General features: G+C 41.1%; 1 protein-coding gene across 3 annotated transcripts in view; it reads right to left on the bottom strand.

The window, feature by feature from the left end:
* ABCC3 (ATP binding cassette subfamily C member 3) overlaps positions 1-19,129 on the bottom strand; it is a 178,840-nt gene that overhangs the window by 45,157 nt on the left and 114,554 nt on the right. For all 3 annotated transcript variants that reach the window (XM_030207972.1, XM_030207973.1, XM_030207975.1), the window contains 5 exons: positions 16,931-17,114; positions 16,315-16,417; positions 10,686-10,833; positions 8,215-8,422; positions 3,695-4,005 (listed from right to left, as the gene is read on the bottom strand). In XM_030207972.1, coding sequence (XP_030063832.1) covers positions 3,695-4,005; positions 8,215-8,422; positions 10,686-10,833; positions 16,315-16,417; positions 16,931-17,114 — 954 coding nt within the window. The remainder of the gene's footprint in view (positions 1-3,694; positions 4,006-8,214; positions 8,423-10,685; positions 10,834-16,314; positions 16,418-16,930; positions 17,115-19,129) is intronic.

Raw genomic sequence — 19,129 nt, 5'->3', positions numbered from 1 at the left:
CCCACTGCACTAACCATTAGGCTACTCCTTCACTCATTAGCCTCAGGAGTCAGGCACATCAGCCCCTGTCTCCTAGAATTCAGGTCTTAAATCCTATTTTTTTCCTCAATAAACTAATGGCAGAATATTTAAGGGGTTAATATTCAAAATGATTTAACCAGGCAGGAGAGGCGTCTGCCCAGTTGAAACATGCTGGCTATCCCAACTGCTAATATTTAGCGGCACCCAACCAAATAGAGCCACTAAATAGCAGCACTGACCACTGTGGCATTATCCATATAGGGCTACATTCTAAATATGGCACCTAAAAAAATCTGCACTGAAAAAAAAAACATGCTTAGCAGTATTCTATAAACCTCGCCTAATGTTAGGCGCGGTTTATAGAATACACTTAGCGGCCATCCTGTGACTAAAATTTAGGCGCATTTACGCCAACTAAAACCCGGTGTAAATGCCCACATCTTATTTACGTGTGGATCATGTAAATTGTCAGAATGCCCATGCCCCTCCCATGGTTACACCCCCTTTTGAGATCCATGTGGTCCGATTTACATGCGCCACTTTATAAAATACGCTTAGTGAGCTATGTGTGTAAATCCTAATTAGTGCCAATTAGTACTGATCGTTGCTTGTTAACATCCAATCATCAGCACTGATTGGCTTGTTAACCAATTGTTCCACGCGCAAATCGGCTATGTGTGCTGATTTGCATGTGGAGCTTTAGTCGCCATTTATAGAATTGGGGGATAGTGGAGGATGCTGCTCCGAGGGTGGGGTCAGCTACCCAACACCAAAGATATTCAGTAGCAGTGCCTGGCCATGGACTCAATATTGCTTCTTAATTTAGGCTAAATAGAGAAAGCCATAACCAGAAGAAGAAAGGAGGTGTTAATGCCCCTCTACATGTTGTTGGTAAGGCCCCCTTGTAGCACTGTGTTAAGCTTTGGAGGCTGTACCTTGCTAAGGACATAAAAAAAATGAAGCAGTTCAGAGGAAGATGACAAAAAAGTGGTTTGGGGTTTGCACCAAAAGACGTATGAGAGAACGCTTGAAGACCTGAATAGGTATACCCTAGAGGAAAAGGGGGAACAGGGGAGATATGATACAGACATTTGAATACTTGAAAAGTATTAATATACAAAATCTTTTTCAGAGAAGGGAAGCAGTAGAACTAGAGGACATGAACTGAGGTTGCAGGGTGGCAGACTTAGGAATAATATCAGGAAATACTTTTTCATCAATAGGGTGGTAGATGCCTGAAATATCCTCCAGTTGAGGTGGTAGGGAAAAAGCAGAGATGGCGTTCAAAAACACATGGAATACATACAGGGGATCTCTATATAGAAAGAGGACTGAATCAAAGCACAACTTAAAATGACTTTCACACTTTAAACAAGGCGGAGAGGGGTATAACCTGCACATAGAGGTAGGTACACCTTGTTGGGCACAGTGGATGGACCATACAGGTCTTCCCCCCCCCCAATAAAAACACTATGATCCTTACTGAACAAATTTCTACATGCACATATCCACACTTACATGTCATCAAACTATATCTCCCACCATGAGGTGACTTACAGCTTCTTAGCATAACAGTGCACTGAGACCCCAAAGTTCCCCTTCCCTCCAACTCCCTTCTTTCCCATTTCCTATTTCTTACACAACTACAAACCTGATAATAAATTTACTAACTTGGTAATATACAGTACATATGTATTTATTAACTTTAGCAGGAAACAAAAACAGAAGGCACATCATGCCTGTGCTCCGTTACCCATTTATTCTGTTCCATGTCTGCTCAAATTTCTCTATCGACCCTTTCAATTCACCAGTTACTTTCTCATATCTCATTACCTCAGCAAATGTTTTTCCATGCTCCCACCATGGAGCAATACAGAGATATTATGATATTCGTTTTTTTTTATTCTTTCCTAATAACTCCTAACATTTTGTTTGCTTTCTTGGCCACTGCCACAAACTGAGCAGAAATGTGCATCACTTTACACTTGTCCACATTACATTTCATCTGCCATTTGTATGTCCAGTCTTCCAGCTTCCCAATGTCCTCCTGCTATTTCTCATAATCTGCAAGCAATTTAACAACTTTGATGAATTTTGTGTCATCCGCAAATCTGACCACTTCAAACCTCATACCCTTTTCAAGATCATTTATAAAATGTTAAAAAGCACTAGTCCTAGTTGTAAGTAGTATACCATGCCATGCTTTGTATTGTTTTTCAATATTTTTACTGCTGTAATTGCCTATTGCTCATGTTTGATCTATGCTTACTGTACACCACCTTGAGTGAATTATTTCAAAAAGGCGGTAAATAAATCCTAATAAATAAATAAATATATGTGAACTCCACTATTAACCTTCTTTCACTGGGTAAGCTATCTCAGCATATTTGGCTGTAGCTAGAAATTTATTTTAAAAACTGCTCATAACTTGGTTGTTTCCCATTTAGGGAACTGGAAGTTACCCGATTTTGATAGAAAAGGCTATTGGATATTAGGGCTGTTCCGAATATTTGTATTGGATTCGACTTTGAATACATTATTCATATTCGGCAGAATAGTGATTTAAATTCGAATACGAATGATCTGGGGCTTTGCTGTGCTAAATCCTACTGAAACAAACACTTGGGGCTTTTTTTTTTACAAAGCAGTGCTAGTGATTCCTTTGTGTCACATGAGAGGAAGCCCATTCATATGCTGTGTGAGAATTGCTAGCATGGCTTTGTAAAAGAAGCCCTTGATCTCTGATTTCATGTTGCTTCTTTTATTATTTGTTAAGGCTCAATGTCCATTATTTGTATTTGGCCGAACAGTAAAATATGCTGGTTGGGACAGCTCTACTGGATACGATTAAGGCACAGGACTGTGTCAGTCAGTAGATACTGGAGTAGTTGAGGAGCTCACCATGTGATTGTGTTTTAAATTTTATCTTAATTTATGTGATTTGATGAATGTTTTAACTGTGAACAACTTTGAACAGACAATTATTGATTGTTGGTACTGATGAAATATTTGCAATATACACATGTGAATAATGGCATTACACATATATAGTGCATACAATGTAAAAACTGATTTTATAATGCCCAATATTCACATGTGTTTAGCTTAAGTTTGTGGAAGTAGATATGGGGCATGGATTGGGTGGTTCATGGGCATGAATCAGGCAGGTGTAAAAATTTACATGTGTACGTTCTGAAATTTCCACATCAGATTTACACCTGCTGATTTGCATGTACGTGTTTGTGAAATGTGGTTGTTTGGGCTGTCCAGCTGTGCACACTGCGCAAACATGCAGGTCAGCCATGGATTTCCAACATCCCCATTCCATCCCTTGTGGATCACCCTCCAACTGCCATTTTAAATCGCCCCTCAATCACCTCCTATGCTTGCAATCACCCGACCCCCAATCCTAAGCCCCCCTCTTCTTCCATCCTCATCCCAATTCTTCCCCCACCCAGACTCCCAACCCATCTGAGGGACTTACTCGGAGGTCATCCCCGGTGGCCCAGAGGCAGATTGCAGCAGCCATCCCCCTCCAGTCACGCCCTGTCTGGCTCCAAGTACCCAAATGACAGTTTTATACAAAACATTTTCTAGGTTCTAATTTTTTGAATTTTAAAGAACAATTTTGTCTTTGGAAGAGGATTTAAAGATGCAATATACATAAACATACCTGTACAAAGAAGTACAAAAATGCCAAGGGTATTATAACCACAGCAAAGATAGGGGTACTGGCCACAATCACGATCATGGTTGATACGGAGGTAAAGAAGGTCCCTAGAAACATTAAAATAGTAGGTGGAATCACTTCATCAATCACATAAACGTCTTTGGAGAAACGATTGATGATTCGGCCTATAGGAGTTGTGTCAAAGAAAGATTGCGGTGTGTGAAACTTATTCTCCAACAGGGCAGTGTGAAGTGTGCGAGATGCACCAATACCGGCCATTGCCAAGGTGAAAGAAGAGATCATCACAAGTAAACCTGTGTGAAAACAAAGCAGATTACAGCAGATTAGCATCTTCTGGTAACACAAAGTCAGCACTGAAGGAATATCGAGACTTAATTTACTATGACTTTTTTCTCATTCTTTGTTTATAGGGGGAAGAAAACATGGAGGCCAATCCTATAAGGTGTAAATATTTATGGAATAGGTGCTCCTGTGCACGTAAAAGATGTCGCTAATTGGCATTTCTGTGCATAGGTGCTAAGCACTATTCTATATACAGTGCACCAAAATTACATAGGGCTAGATTCTATATATCACGCCTAAAAAAATGAGCGCTAAAAAAAAATACCCCTAGACGTATTCTATAAACCGCGCCTAAATTTAGGCATGGTTGATAGAATATGCCTAGCAACCGTCCAAGTGACTAAATTTAGTCACAGGCAGTTAAGCCAAGTAAAACTTAGTGTAAATGCCTATGCCTAAATTAGACACGGAATGGGTGTATTCTATAACACACGTAGTTTTAAGAAATGCCTATGACCTGCCTATTCCACACCCATGGCCACGCCCCTTTTTCAACTAGGCACCTTAGAATTTACGCGCATTACAGAATACACTTAGTTGGGTGTGTAAATTCTAATTAATGCCAGTGTTAATAATTGCTTGTTAATTGGCAATTATCAGTGTTGATTGGCTCGTTGTTCAATTAAATTGCACGCGCAAACCCAAAATACGACCAGATTTGTGTGAGCAGCTTTAGTCAAATTATATTGAATCCAGGAGATAGCACAGAACTATAAGGAGGCTGTTAACGTGAGAGGAACATGGGCATGTCATCTAGTGATGCACACGACTACTATCGGTTGTGTGCATTACAAGGTATAAGTGACTGCGCCTACCATTAGACATGCCAAAGTGGCTTTACACTACTACTCTTATAATGGCTTAGGTGAACCCCAAAGCAGTTATCGAATTAGTGCTAAATGTGCCCCCTTTTGGCACCTATCATCAGGCAGCACTTTACAGAATTGGCACCTTTGTAAATAAGGCCCCATGATCGGGTTTTTTTTATCTGTGGCAATGTACTTCAGCACAAGCTCATTCCCAACAGAAAATGTTTTATACCTTGGCTAATATAAACCAGCATGAGCTGCATATCATCCGCTTTTGAAGAATTATCATGAATAGAAATCCAAATGCTTGACTATTAAGCACACTTAGCTACAGAGAATGATTTTTCATGCATAGATTCATAGTTACTCTCCAAACCAAGGGTCTAGTCAGGAATGGATCCCTGCATGGGCCTATTGGGCCCAGGCCCAGAGGTTGGGGGGGGGGGGGAGGCTTTCTAATTACCAAAGTGGGCTTTGCATTGCAACTTATCTGTATAGTCCATTGGCTGTGTTTTTCAGTAGGAACATAATATATTTGTTTATAAACTTTACTGAAACCCCATTGTATACCATTTATTAATGAACATGTCAGTACTTTATAACATGAAAAGTAACTTGACTAAGCAAAATATTTTATTTTCTTCCATCTACCAATATCTACGTACACTATGTTTCATACTTTATGCAACCTAATTTTGCTTATGTCATTTGTCATTGACATTTTGTCAGTTGTTGTTGATACTGTTATTGTTAAAAGGATGGTAAGCCTTTAAGTGGCACTGCTAATCGCAAACTTTGAGAAGAAAACGATAAGAAAGAATTGGAATTATAAGTACATAAGTATTGCCATACTGGGACAGACCGAAGGTCCATCAAGCCCAACATCCTGTTCCCAACAGTGGCCAATCCAGGTCACAAGCACCTGGCAAGATCCCAAAACAGTACAATAAATTTTATACTGCATAACTACTACTACTACTACTACTATTTAGCATTTCTATAGCGCTACAAGGCGTACGCAGCGCTGCACAAACATAGAAGAAAGACAGTCCCTGCTCAAAGAGCTTACAATATAACCTAGAATATAAGCAGTGGATTTTCCCCGTCCATTTTAATAATGGCTTATGGACTTTTCTTTTAAGCCCTGGTACCCAGATAAGTCCCGCTGAGCAGAATCCATCCTGAATTTTCAGTGCCATTATCTGTACACTGCTGCTGAAAATCACCACGGACTACCTAGCTGTTATCCAGGGAATGCCAGGGCAGTTCACGGTCAGTCATAGTGGTCCTGTTCAAAATTCTGCTGAACGACTAATATTCCGCCAGTGTGGTTATGCTCATATTAGCCCTCTCCTCAAGTCACTTCACTGGCTTCCTATCTGTTTCCGCATACAGTTCAAACTCCTCTTATTGACCTATAAGTGCATTCACTCTGCAGCTCCTCAGTACCTCTCCACTCTCATCTCTCCCTACATTCCTCCCCGGGAACTCCGTTCACTGGGTAAATCTCTCTTATCTGCACCCTTCTCCTCCACCGCTAACTCCAGACTCCGTTCCTTTTATCTTGCTGCACCATATGCCTGGAATAGACTTCCTGAGCCGGTACATCAAGTTCCATCTCTGGCCGTCTTCAAATCTAAGCTAAAAGCCCACCTTTTTGATGCTGCTTTTAACTCCTAACCCTTATTCACTTGTGCAGAACCCTTATTTTATCATCCTCACTTTAATATTCCCTTATCTCTTGTTTGTCCTGTTTATCTGTCCTAATTAGATTGTAAGCTCTGTCGAGCAGGGACTGTCTCTTCATGTTCAAGTGTACAGTGCTACGTACGTCTAGTAGCGCTATAGAAATTATAAGTAGTAGTAGAAGTCCTGTGAGTTATTTGGTTAGCAGTGGTATTCAGTCTATTAACCCTTGGATTCTATATATGGTGGCCGAAATTGGACACCAATATTTGGGTAGAGATCCAAGATGTGCACCCAACTAAATTGGCTAATGGGCACCAATTTCAATTTGCGTGCGCATCTAGTTGTACACTATTCTATAATAATGTGCATCCAAATCCCATAACATGCAACCCAAAAGGGGGGCGTGTGGCTAAGGGAGGTGCATGGGCAGGTCGGGGCATTCCTAAAATTTGTGCTCACTGTTACAGAATACTGGGAATCGCGCCCACAGTTGGTTTCAGAAAGCGCAATTCTTGGTGCCCAAAGTCGGGTGCCAAAATCAGCTCATCTTTGGATGCCCATTATAGAATAGCATTGAGCATCGATTTTTTTCGTCTCTGATTTTTGAGCATCATGTACTGAATCTAGCCATAACTGGATAGCTATCTGAATAAAGTTAGGACAGCAAACTGGGTTCAAATCACACTGACGCCCCTTGTGATCTTTGGCAAGTTGCTTAACCCCCCCATTGCCTCATGTACAAACTCTAGGGACATGGATGTACTTAGAGTACCTGAATATAACTCACTGTACGCTATTATTTAAAGACACAAGCTAAATCTAAATAAAAATTATTATGCACAAGGCCAGCGTAATCCTCTCTGCAAGCAATGTTAGTGACACTATCTGTAGCATCTGCAAAATTTGCATTTACTAGGCAGTGGCGTTTGATTTGATTCTGGTCCTTGGAATAGCCTATCATTAAACAATTTGTCTAGAACTAGGTTATTTAGTTTTCAGGAAAAAAAACAAAACAAAGACATGGCTTTTTGCCCAGGCTTTTTGATGAGACGGCTTCTAAAGAGACTTGTTAGATGGGAGAACTTCCAATTATTTAATGCTTCGCATATGTACACCAGGGGTCCCCAAACTCATTTCTTCAGCCTGCCATAGACTTCCTTCTCACAGCTGCAACCAGCCTGCAGAGGACAGTTTTCTTATTTATTTTTTAAAATAATATGATAGATAATCTATTTGCCATACCCTTGGAAACCCTGCCCAACATTTGAAATCATCAAAAGGACTAGACATAAACCTCCTGGTTCAGCAAACTCCAAGGGAAATCCGCTGTGCTTAACATTTCCATCAGTCTCACTCACCCCACCCCTCCCAGTTCATCCCTCTCTGCGATTTAAGTGTGCGCGATGTGGCCCTTTACATGAAAAGCTCTGGACCCTCTGTAAATTGATTTTGTCTTTGGTTCTTTGCCATGCTTAGATTATTTATTGCCTGGAGGTTGGACATTTTATACTTACTTTTTAAATTGTAGTTTAGTGAGTGATGCTGTTAAGGCAAATGATCAAAATATAACACATTTTTCTATAATAGCATATTTGTATGTACCTTCATTAAGAATGCTGTAAGCACAGTTAGTACAAAAAATTCAGATAAAAATGTTCTTACCCTGTGCAAGCCCCAATGCAGCATAGACTCCAAGACGCATATTTGTGTTCTTTTGAGTGCCATTGATGATGGGTTCATTAGTCCAGTCACTGAGCCAGAAGTTTGAACCAATTGCAGCAGCATTCTGACAGCAATAAAGGAAACAGATCCACAGAGAAACGAAGAAACCCACAGCCTTCATGTACTGCCAAAATACTATCATCTTTACCTGCAAACAGAAACTCACAATCACAGAAGCCATTAAAACAGCCAGATACCTCCCCCTCCCTCAATCCGCAATCTCCAAGGGCGACACCTCCCCCCCCCCCCTTAGCAAATTTCCTTGACTTTCACTCATCTAGTCCTCGTCAGTTTGGTCTTCTCTGCAAGTAATCTTCCAAAGCAAGCATCAATTTTTTTTAATAACAGGTAGGGATGTGCAAAGGACAAAAATTTGGGCCCAGAGAATCAGTACAATAAGGGGCACATGCCCTGTGGACTCCCCTTATCTCTGGAGCACACAAAAGAAAAAAGACCATAGAGCAGGGGGTCCCAAATCTGTCTTGGCAGAGTGGATGCTAGAGTTTTTGGCATCTCCTTTAGCCTATTAGTTGGTGCCCCCTACTCATCCAGCATCTCCTTTCTCCTCCCAACTTCTCCTCTCACTCCATCTAGCACCTTCACTCTCTCCTCCCCTCAGTGAGAACAACACAAACTCCTCCACTACCAGACATCTGGCCCCGGTGTTTTTTTTGTAGGAAAAAAGGTACTAGTACTCATTATGGGTACCTAAGGGGTGGGATCACTATGGCTCTGCCCCTACAGTAGACACTCCCCTTTTATTAGCCATGGTGCACATAAACAGGCATCACTGAAAATATTACACCAGCAGGAGAAGAAAAACAACTTGTGATTTTTTTTCATTACAAATAATTTCTTTAGGCTGTTACAGCTCCAAAGTGACACAAACCAAATTAGCACACAGACCAGGAATTAGAACAGTCTTGCCAAATCTAAAACACAATATGTTATCAAAATCTCAGAACCTAACAAACAAATCCCTATTCATACACTTGGCTTTGCAGTAACACATGCAGAACAGAGATAGCCCCTCTTCAAATTCTTAAAAAATTAATCTGAAATCCTAAGACTCTGCATGCAGCAAAATACCTGAAAAAAAAGAAAGAAACACATTGCTATACACTGCAAAATAAGACAGCAGATGTAAATTCTCAAATTGGACATATTCCAAACACTAAAATGAAAAAATTATTTTTTCTATCTTTGTTGTCTGGTGACTTTGTTTTTCTGATCATGTTGGTCCCAGTCGAAGGAGGATCTTTAATACTGTTTATGTATATATTGACAACTACATTATAGAAGATATGTGGAGGGGTATCCATTGAAGTTTTATGAACTACACTATAGGGCTTCATAAAGTATATGTGACTGTTTATTACAACAGCTAGAATGTGAAACTCTAGGGATAGAGGGATATTAATATATGGTTTTATTAGATTGGTGTGAATGAGAGGAGTGTGTGGTTAAGATTGTGCGAAGGTATTTCTATGTAAATTTGAGATTTTGAATAAAGAGATTTTGATACATCAAGCAGAGAGTAATAGTTACTATATTGACTGATACCAGTTGTAACTAAAACAAGATATTTACTCAGTAGATGATTATACAGCGAATATGCATGGGATAGAATACTTATTGTGGATACCCTGAAACCTGACTGGCTGGGGTTCCCCTGGGACAACTTTGAGAATCACTGTCATACAGCCTATCCAGTCTTCTCATCCAGACAGCCAGGTCTCCACAGTCCATTCTGGGGACCAAGGTCTCCAGATGAGTTTGTTTTGCACATACAGTGACACTAATGAACTTCATGCCGAAGTCAGGGTTGTTAACTATGATCCCAGAATCTCAAAATTTACAGCTAATCTCACCATGGTACTTGCATCATGCCACATAACTTCTTTCTGGAGTTCATAAGATGTTACATGGGAGTGCTTAGAAATTCCTTTTAATCAAGCCTGTGACCCATGTAAATCAACAGCTCTTCAGCAGAACAATTTTTGAAAGGATTTTGGTGCAGTTTCAGGAGATGTAGTTTTAAAGATATTTGTAATTACATTTTATATTGCATTTTATGCTTTTTAAATGTAATCTGCTAATATCAAATTTTTATGGACTGGTGGAACACGTTTTAATTACCATAATGTGCACTGGCTCCTTGAAAATGGTGTTGGTCTGCTGGGGCCAGTGGTGAACCTAGCAGTCCCATAAAATCAAAAGAAGACGGGCTGCATGGAGTGGAGGGAGGCCCAGAGAGGTTGAGAATGACAGGGAAAATTTCACCAGGTGATAGCTAGTTTTACTGAGAGTGTTTGGTTTTATCATATTGTTCCTAATTTAGAGTTCCTCAGAGTGGTAGAATATAAATTAAAATGTTATGTTATGTTAGACAAAGGTCGAAAACATCCTACCCTTCCAGTTTCAGCAATTTCTGCCTGGATGAGTTTTTCAGCTGCTGCTTTTCTCACAGATGGATCTTCCACTATTTTTTTTTCGCTCATTCTCCTTCTAGTTGACATGTGTGAACTTTCACCCTCCGAAGATATTACACTGGTTTGTCTGACAAGAAAAAGAATGTGGTAAAAAAATACAATAATTTGTGCAGAACACAACAGATGCATCTTCCTTGTCTATCACTACTACTACTATTTAGCATTTCTATAGTGCTACAAGGTGTACGCAGTGCTGCACAAACATAGAAGAAAGACAGTCCCTGCTCAAAGAGCTTACAATCTAATAGACAAAAAATAAATAAAGTAAGCAAATCAAATCAATTAATGTGAACGGGAAGGAAGAGAGGAGGGTAGGTGGAGGTGAGTGGTTACAAGTGGTTACGAGTCAAAAGCAATGTTAAAGAGGTGGGCTTTCAGTCTAGATTTAAAGGTGGCCAAGGATGGGGCAAGACGTAGGGACTCAGGAAGTTTATTCCAGGCGTAGGGTGCAGCGAGACAGAAGGCGCAAAGTCTGGAGTTGGCAGTAGTGGAGAAGGGAACAGATAAGAAGGATTTATCCATGGAGCGGAGTGCACGGGAAGGGGAGTAGGGAAGGAGGAGTGTGGAGAGATACTGGGGAGCAGCAGAGTGAGTACATTTCTAGGTTAGTAGAAGAAGTTTGAACAGGATGCGAAAACGGATAGGGAGCCAGTGAAGGGTCTTGAGGAGAGGGGTAGTATGAGTAAAGCGACCCTGGCGGAAGACGAGACGGGCAGCAGAGTTTTGAACCGACTGGAGGGGGGAGAGGTGACTAAGTGGGAGGCCAGCAAGAAGCAGATTGCAGTAGTTTAAACAAGAGGTGACAAGGGTGTGGATGAGGGTTTTGGTAGAGTGCTCGGAAAGAAAGGGGCGGATTTTACGGATGTTGTAAAGAAAGAAACGACAGGTCTTGGCAATCTGTTGGATATGAGCAGAGAAGGAGAGAGAAGAGTCAAAGATGACCCCAAGGTTTCGAGCTGAGGAGACAGGGAGAACGAGAAAGCCATCAACAGAAATAGAAAATGGGGGGAATGGGGAGGTGGGTATGGGGGGGGGGGGGGGGGGAAATGAGAAGCTCGGTTTTGGTCATATTTAATATCAGGTGGCGTTGAGACATCCAGACAGCAATGTCAGACAAGCACGCTGAAACTTTGCTTTGGATGCAAGGTGAGATATCAGGGGTAGAAAGGTAGATTTGGGAGTCATCAGCATAGAGATGGTAGGAAAAGCCATGGGATGAGATTAATGAACCAAGGGAAGAAGTGTAGATAGAAAAGAGGAGGGGACCAAGAACAGAACCCTGAGGTACGCCGACAGGCAGAGGGATAGAAGTAGAAGAGGATCCACCAGAGTGAACACTAAAGGTGCGGAGGGAGAGGTAGGAAGAGAACCAGGAAAGGACAGAGCCCTGGAATCCAAGTGAGGACAGGGTATCGAGAAGTATGCTGTGATCGACAGTGTCAAAAGCAGCGGAAAGATCAAGAAGAATGAGGATGGAATATTGACCTCTGGATTTAGCCAGTAATAGGTCATTGGAGACTTTAGTAAGCGCAGTTTCGGTTGAGTGGAGAGGGCGTAAACCAGATTGTAGTGGGTCAAGAATAGCATGTGAGGAGAGAAAATCAAGGCAGCGACGGTGAACAGCACGCTCAAGTAATTTGGAGAGAAAAGGAAGGAGGGAGATGGGTCAGTAATTAGAGGGACAAGTAGGGTCAAGTGAAGGCTTCTTAAGGAGAGGTGTGACCACAGCATGTTTAAAGGCAGCAGGGACAGTCGCAGTGGAAAGTGAGAGGTTGAGAATGTGACAGATAAAAGGAATAAGAGCAGGAGAGATGGCATTAAGAAGGTGGGTGGGAATGGAATCAGAGGAACAGGTGGTACATTTTGAGGAAGAAAGGAGAAGTGTAGTTTCCTCAATAGTAACTTCAGGAAAGGAGGAAAGGGAATGAGGGGAAGGAGAGAGAGGGGAACGGACTAGTGGAGGGAGAGGTGGTGAGGTAGAGAAAGCAAGGTTTATCTTTTGAACCTTGTTGTGAAAGAATTCAGCAAGGGTCTGAGGAGATAATGAAGGGGGAGTTGGAGGAGGGGGCACCTTGAGGAGAGAGTTCAATGTGGTGAAGAGAAGTCGAGGATTAGAGCCAAGAGAGTTGGTCAGTTGGATATAATAATCCTGTTTGGCACGTAAAAGAGCAGATTGGAAGGAGGTCAGCATGAACTTAAAGTGTAAGAAATCTGCAAGGGCCCGAGATTTCCGCCAGAGGCGTTCGGCGGAGCGGGTACAGGAACGTAGGTAGCGGATATTAGAAGTCAGCCAAGGTTGGGGTTTTGTACGCCTTACAGGGCGGGTCATCAAAGGGGCAAGAGTGTCTAAGGCAGAGGATAGAGTATTGTTGTAAGAAGAAACAGCCTCGTTGACAGATGTGGATGGTGCCACAGTAGAGAGGAGGTTTGAAACATGGGAGGATAGAGATGAAGGGTCAATATCGTGAAGATTCCTAGATAAATTAGATAAGATAGGATGGGACTGGGAGGGAGGAGATTTAAGTGTGAAAGTTATAAGATGGTGATCAGAGGAGGGAAGATCAGAGGCAAGGAAATTATCAGAGACAATTCTCTGCGTGTACTTCACAGGGAACATAATTATATAATAGGGTACTTAGGTTGTGAAAGCATAGATGATTGTATATTAAGACTACTTTATAGAGGCAAATTAACCAATGAACAAGATTAACCAAAAGTCAGGGATAACTGAATCATTCACAGCTAAAATGAACTCCTTTTCTTGAGGGAGTTCTGAGAGAAGAGGACGCCTCTCTGGATAAGTGAATATTATTTTGCTGGGAGATTTAGAGTGGCATTTTAGACAGGATGGGACTTGAGACGTCTGGGACATCTCAAGTTCCGCTAGTATTGTAGAACTGAATCTGATGACATACAGCGTGTTCTAAAATACACAGAGTTATGGACGTTTATGCACTGGCTATGTGTGGCAGGAACATCCATTTTAGGAAGAAAAAAAAAGTCACAGCCAGGAGTCCTGGCGAAACAAAGATCCTTGTCAAGAGTTGGATTGAGTCTGTAGTATGGGCTGAGTTTAATACGAGAGTGCATATTTGAGGAACGTGCCATAGCGTAAAGAGTCCTGTTTGAGGAAGATTTTCTGGGACAATGGTTGAAACTGTTTTGGAATCTAAAGATCTTCCTTATCTAAAGTGAAATGTTTCCAGGGCACATGGAGTCTCTGGTGTGTAACCCACATGAGATTTTGTGTTATAAGCTCAATGTGATGGAGTTTTTTTTTTTTTTGCCAATGATAGTATTTAAGACAGCTTAGATTTGCGGGTATATCCTGAGTGGCTGTCACTTAAGTTTGAGGCTTTTTCTCCATCTTGAATGAGATTGTGGGTTCCTGGAGAAACACCTGAGACTGTAGTTGTGCCACTTTAAACTGTTGTTGCTATGTGCAGTTATTTCATTTGCCAGCCCAGTATAATATTGTGTACTGCACAAAAGTAACCCATTTGAACACATTGCTCCCCAGAAGAGGGAAAAGATTACCCAAGTTGCATTTAACACCCACAGTAAACTGTCTAATCAGTAACATAAATAAGGCCACAACCTGGATAAAGGAGTAGAATTTAACCAACAAGGCACTCCCTTCTCCCAAATTCATTTATTCCACAAGATCCCTCTGCTCATGCAAATGCTTCTTTCCCTAAACCCCTAATCTCAGCTGTGTTTCTTTCCTCAGTGTTCTCTTTCTATAAATGAGAGCCGAAGTGGCGGTAATGGAATGATGAATGCCAGCTGAATGGTTGAAGGAAAAAAAAGAGAGAGTCTTTGTTCCCGTGTATTCAGCAGCTCTAGAGTGAAGAGCATAGGTCTTCCATTGGACAAGGCTTTATCACTGGAAAGACAGGTTTTATTTGTGGTTGTTCCATTTTGGGTTGGTTTGTTTTTTCATCACTGTAGTTGTTGGTGTGGGTGTGGTCTCTCATTAGACATGACAACTTGGTTACATTAATCCATTAGGATCATCTGCAAAGGATGATTATTGTAACAGGCTTTGTGGGCTCCCAGAAAGGCAATTGCAGAAACTAAGGTTGTTGCAGAAGACAGAAACTGAACTGAATTTGGGGCAAGAAGGGGAATAATCATAGGACCATTGGTTGCCAGTACATTGTTGGGTCCAATTTAAAATTCTCTGTTTATACAATTTTCTGCACTCTGTATTTGGAGGGCCTGGATTATTTGAAGAGCCTTAGGTTCCCACTAGGACCCTTTGATTCTCCCAGCAGTGCACTCATCATAGGGCTTTTGCTTATGGAGCTCTTGGTCTGTGGAATTCAATCCCTCTTGAACTCTGACTGGACAGGAAATACCTGAGCTTCTGAAAAAGGTTAAAAGCATGTCCTATGACGGAGGTCTTTGCTCTTAGTTTTGCCTAACATTTGAGGAGGAACCAATGATAGACTAATGGGTTTGTAGTACATTAGGTTTTGCTTTCTGGATTGTAGTTTGTTAGGGGGTGGCTTTTAGGATGGGTGGGGTGATTTGGGGTTGGAACTAGTTTGGAGAGCAAGGGTTGGGCTAGGTGGGCTGATTTTATGATGTATTCTGCACCCCACCCCCCACCCCAATACATAGTTGATGTGGCACAGCAATCTAAACCCTAGCATTCAACTAAATCACAGCCCTTATTTTTGCTAGGGAATGGAATAGAATGCTGGGCTCAACACGCCATCATCTAACTCAGCATGGCTTATCTTATGTTTTTCAGTAATCATCTAAATATCAGTGGCCAGGACAAACACAGCCCATAGTACCCACACTAAACAATACTACACTAAACACAGGCAGCACAAATGGCCCAGACGCTCCCAAATTACTTCCAAAGGGGCCTTTTTGCAAATGCCATGCCACCATGGCAGGCCACCTCTTCAGGATGGCATACAATGATGGCAGTGTGAATGGTGTAGCCTCAGATCCATCAGTATCCTAGCAGCATAAGTAGCACAGAACAGGGACAACTCTCTTCTCCAAGGGAAGTAGATGTAAGAACTTTCCCCAGGCATCTCAAGCAGATTTCAGTGAGGAAGGATGTGACTAAATTTATACTGTGTGTGGGTAGGGGAAGAGGGCATTTAAGTTCCTGCACCCAACACTATTCTGACCTTTGACTGAAGGAGATAGATCTGATGGAGGTTCTGTGCTGTGAATGAGGTCTGAGTTTTGTTTTAGGGTATTTCTTTGAATGTTGCTTTGATGACAACTAGATATTCTTTAATTTGTTTCCAAGTAGGCTCACTTACATTGTAATAATAGTACTCTCAAAACCAAAGGAGCAGATCAAAGGAAAATGGTGAGCCACTGCTCACCTGCTTCAGAAAACAGGATGCAAAACTAGTCCGCTCCTTTCCATTCTCAGGTTACATTTGTATCAAAAAATGATGGCCTCAAATTAATGGATGAACTTTAATCCTGAAAGTTCCATATGCTGGAACGGGATATACTTTTCGACTCAGCAACGTAGCAAACATGTTGCCAAAATGAAGATTTTAACACCTACCTATTAAATTGTTTACGAGCTTCATTAACCACAAGCTCATTATCTGTCAAATCAGTGTGGTTACTGAGGGTGTCCTCAGCCAGCAGGAATTCTTCATTCAAAACTGCAAGAAGAGACAGCAAACACTTCAAAGACTGCACATAATAACATGGCAGAAAAATACCAACTGGCCCACTGCTAAGGGAACATCCCAAAGTATGACTACTTACATGATATCTGTTCTTATCCATAAATGAGTCACTATTCAGCCACTGGTGGTCCGTATTTATTTAAACACTGACTGGCGCCAGCTAATTTCGACTCATGTGCCATGTGCCTCCATGTGTCTTTATAAAACAGGATAGCAACAGACACCTTCCTGTCCTCTCAACCTATGTGACCTGTTATAAAATTACCTTGTAAATGTATGGAAGTTTACAGAGAAGGGGCTTTACTTCAAGTTAGCTGTCCTGGTTAAAGGAAGCATATCACGTTGATTCGTTACTGAGCTTTTTGCCATTTTGGAGTTTTGCTCCAGCACCTACAGTACCTAAATTTAACTTGCTTTCTACTACTACAAAAAAGGTGAGAGCTACAGCCAAATAAAGTTTGTCATATAAGCAACACTCTCTTTTACTTGTTGGTTGATCCTCCTCTACATCTTCATCTGGTGCATAATTGCGCAAAAATTCTGCAAAAGCGCCATTTTCTTTCAAGAGTTCCTGGTAGGAACCCATCTCTGAGATCTTCCCATCCACAAGAACAATGATGTGATCTGTCTGTGGCAAGAAGTTGATTCCATGTGTCACCAAAATCCGAGTCTGAAAATGAAGACCGATATTAATGCCAACACTTTAAACGGATTTATTCTGTACTGTCAATAATATTGCTACAGAAACACTTCATAAACTTTGAGATGATAATATAACTCATGTCCATTAGGTTCACCCTTCTGGATATGCATTAGATGCAGTTCTGCTCAGTAGTTAAAGTTTCTTACTTGCAAAGATATTCTCTCTGGACAGTAACATAATCAACCACATGAATGGATGATGCAATGATAGAGTTTCTCAGGGCCACTGAGAGACAAAGCTGGGCCTGGGGCAAACTGTCTTCAGGGCCCCACCACTGCCCTTTTTGGTTTCAAACTATGAGCATAGTCTCGAAGTTTAAACTGCTTGCAAAAGCGCACGGAGCTCATGACTTGTTTTTACTCATTAATGACGACGACAAATATTTCAAGTAGATGATTTTATTTAGTACAAGAGACTCCTGATGCAGGCCTAGTTAGCCAAAACACAGCTGTGTCGAGTCTCATTCATCTTTTAATAAACAATTTTAATCATCTGGAGCATCGTCCACTGATTTCTGAGACATCTTCGATGTAATGTAAATTACCAAATGATAGGTGAAAGGGTACGTATAGTTATGTGGCTGATTATCCTGCTGTTTATGGAGCTGCTCATTACAAGTCAGCAGCTTCTCCCTACACACAACAGGATAAAAGTGTAAATCTTCTAAACTTGTAGAAATTATTCACTAAAGATTAGTTTCCAACATAAAATGGGAAAAAACACACAATGAATTTAATAGATGGAGTAAATGTTTTTGTGGGTAAAACTTCTTTTCTAGGCACTTTTTTCTAGATTAAAAGTGTCTATTATGACGCATCTGAAACTGAAAAATGTGTACTTAGCAAGGGGGTGTTTCGAGCAGGACTAGGGTGGGCCTAAAATATAAGAATGCATGTTACGTCCAAACAGGTTGATGCCGGGATTTACACCTGCTACCCAGACATCTAGGTTTCAGGAAAGTGCTTGTGTAGAGCAGTGCTCTGCTAGAGAGATTAGGTGAGGTCAACACCTTAATCCCCCAATGGCTGACATCCCATTCAAAAGTGAAACTGGCAAAGGATGTGAGGTTTATGGTTTTTAACATGACTAACATAAATGTTTATATTGCTATTTCACACCATAAATGTTTATGGCCCGTTGATATTTTAGACATTTATGTTTCTAAACTGGATATTCTTGCCACATGTAACCAATGCATAAACGAAGAGGTTCTACATCAGCAGATCTTGTTCTAAAATACTACTGGAACTTGAGATGTCCCAACCTAGATGCCTCAGTTCCGGTTTGAATCTTCTTTCTAAAATGTCGCTCTAAATATTTTGTCATTTCTATATATGAGACCTCAGTTTCTTTGACAAATTTCATCTGTTTATGACGAACCTGAGTTTATTATTGCGGTATAGGTATATTATTATTGTAGTATAGGTCTGTCAAAGGAAAGTTTCCATGAGTCTTATTGTACGTACAGGTACTCACTGTCTTTCCCCTTCTCAGAGACAAAGCAAGCTGCTCACATTGTTTTACAAACTTTATTGACAGTTTGCCTTTGGGTAAGGTCTTAGCCTGCCAGTCACATACTTTATTCTTTGTTCAACACTTCAGGACAGTTAAGCAGGCAATGAAAGACACAATCTTCAGTTAGTCTGATGCCTTATTCCAAAATATTTTAACAGGTGACTGCCCCTGATTAAGCAGAGATCCTACTAATGAGATTCAGCCTCAGTCTACTAGTACCTGTCCAGAATCCTCCTTCTGTTTCTCCATTATGTCTGGCTTTTATCTTAGCTGAGGATTCCCCAGTTGGATTGAGGTGACCAATTAGCTCTAATTGGATCCTTAGCTCAAACTGCCAAGACAATTATACTTTTGCAAAAGTTTTTTCTCAAATATGTCTTGTCAACTCCAAAGAGTCAAAGACTACATCTCCCAGATGGCTTCTCTGAACCATGAGCTCTTTCCCTGTCGGGTCTCCAGTATACTCA

The sequence above is a fragment of the Microcaecilia unicolor genome, chromosome 6 (assembly GCF_901765095.1).
Source record: "Microcaecilia unicolor chromosome 6, aMicUni1.1, whole genome shotgun sequence".
NCBI lineage: Eukaryota > Metazoa > Chordata > Amphibia > Gymnophiona > Siphonopidae > Microcaecilia > Microcaecilia unicolor.
Note: the sequence above shows the minus strand (reverse complement) of the source record. Positions and strands in the feature narration are given on the sequence as shown.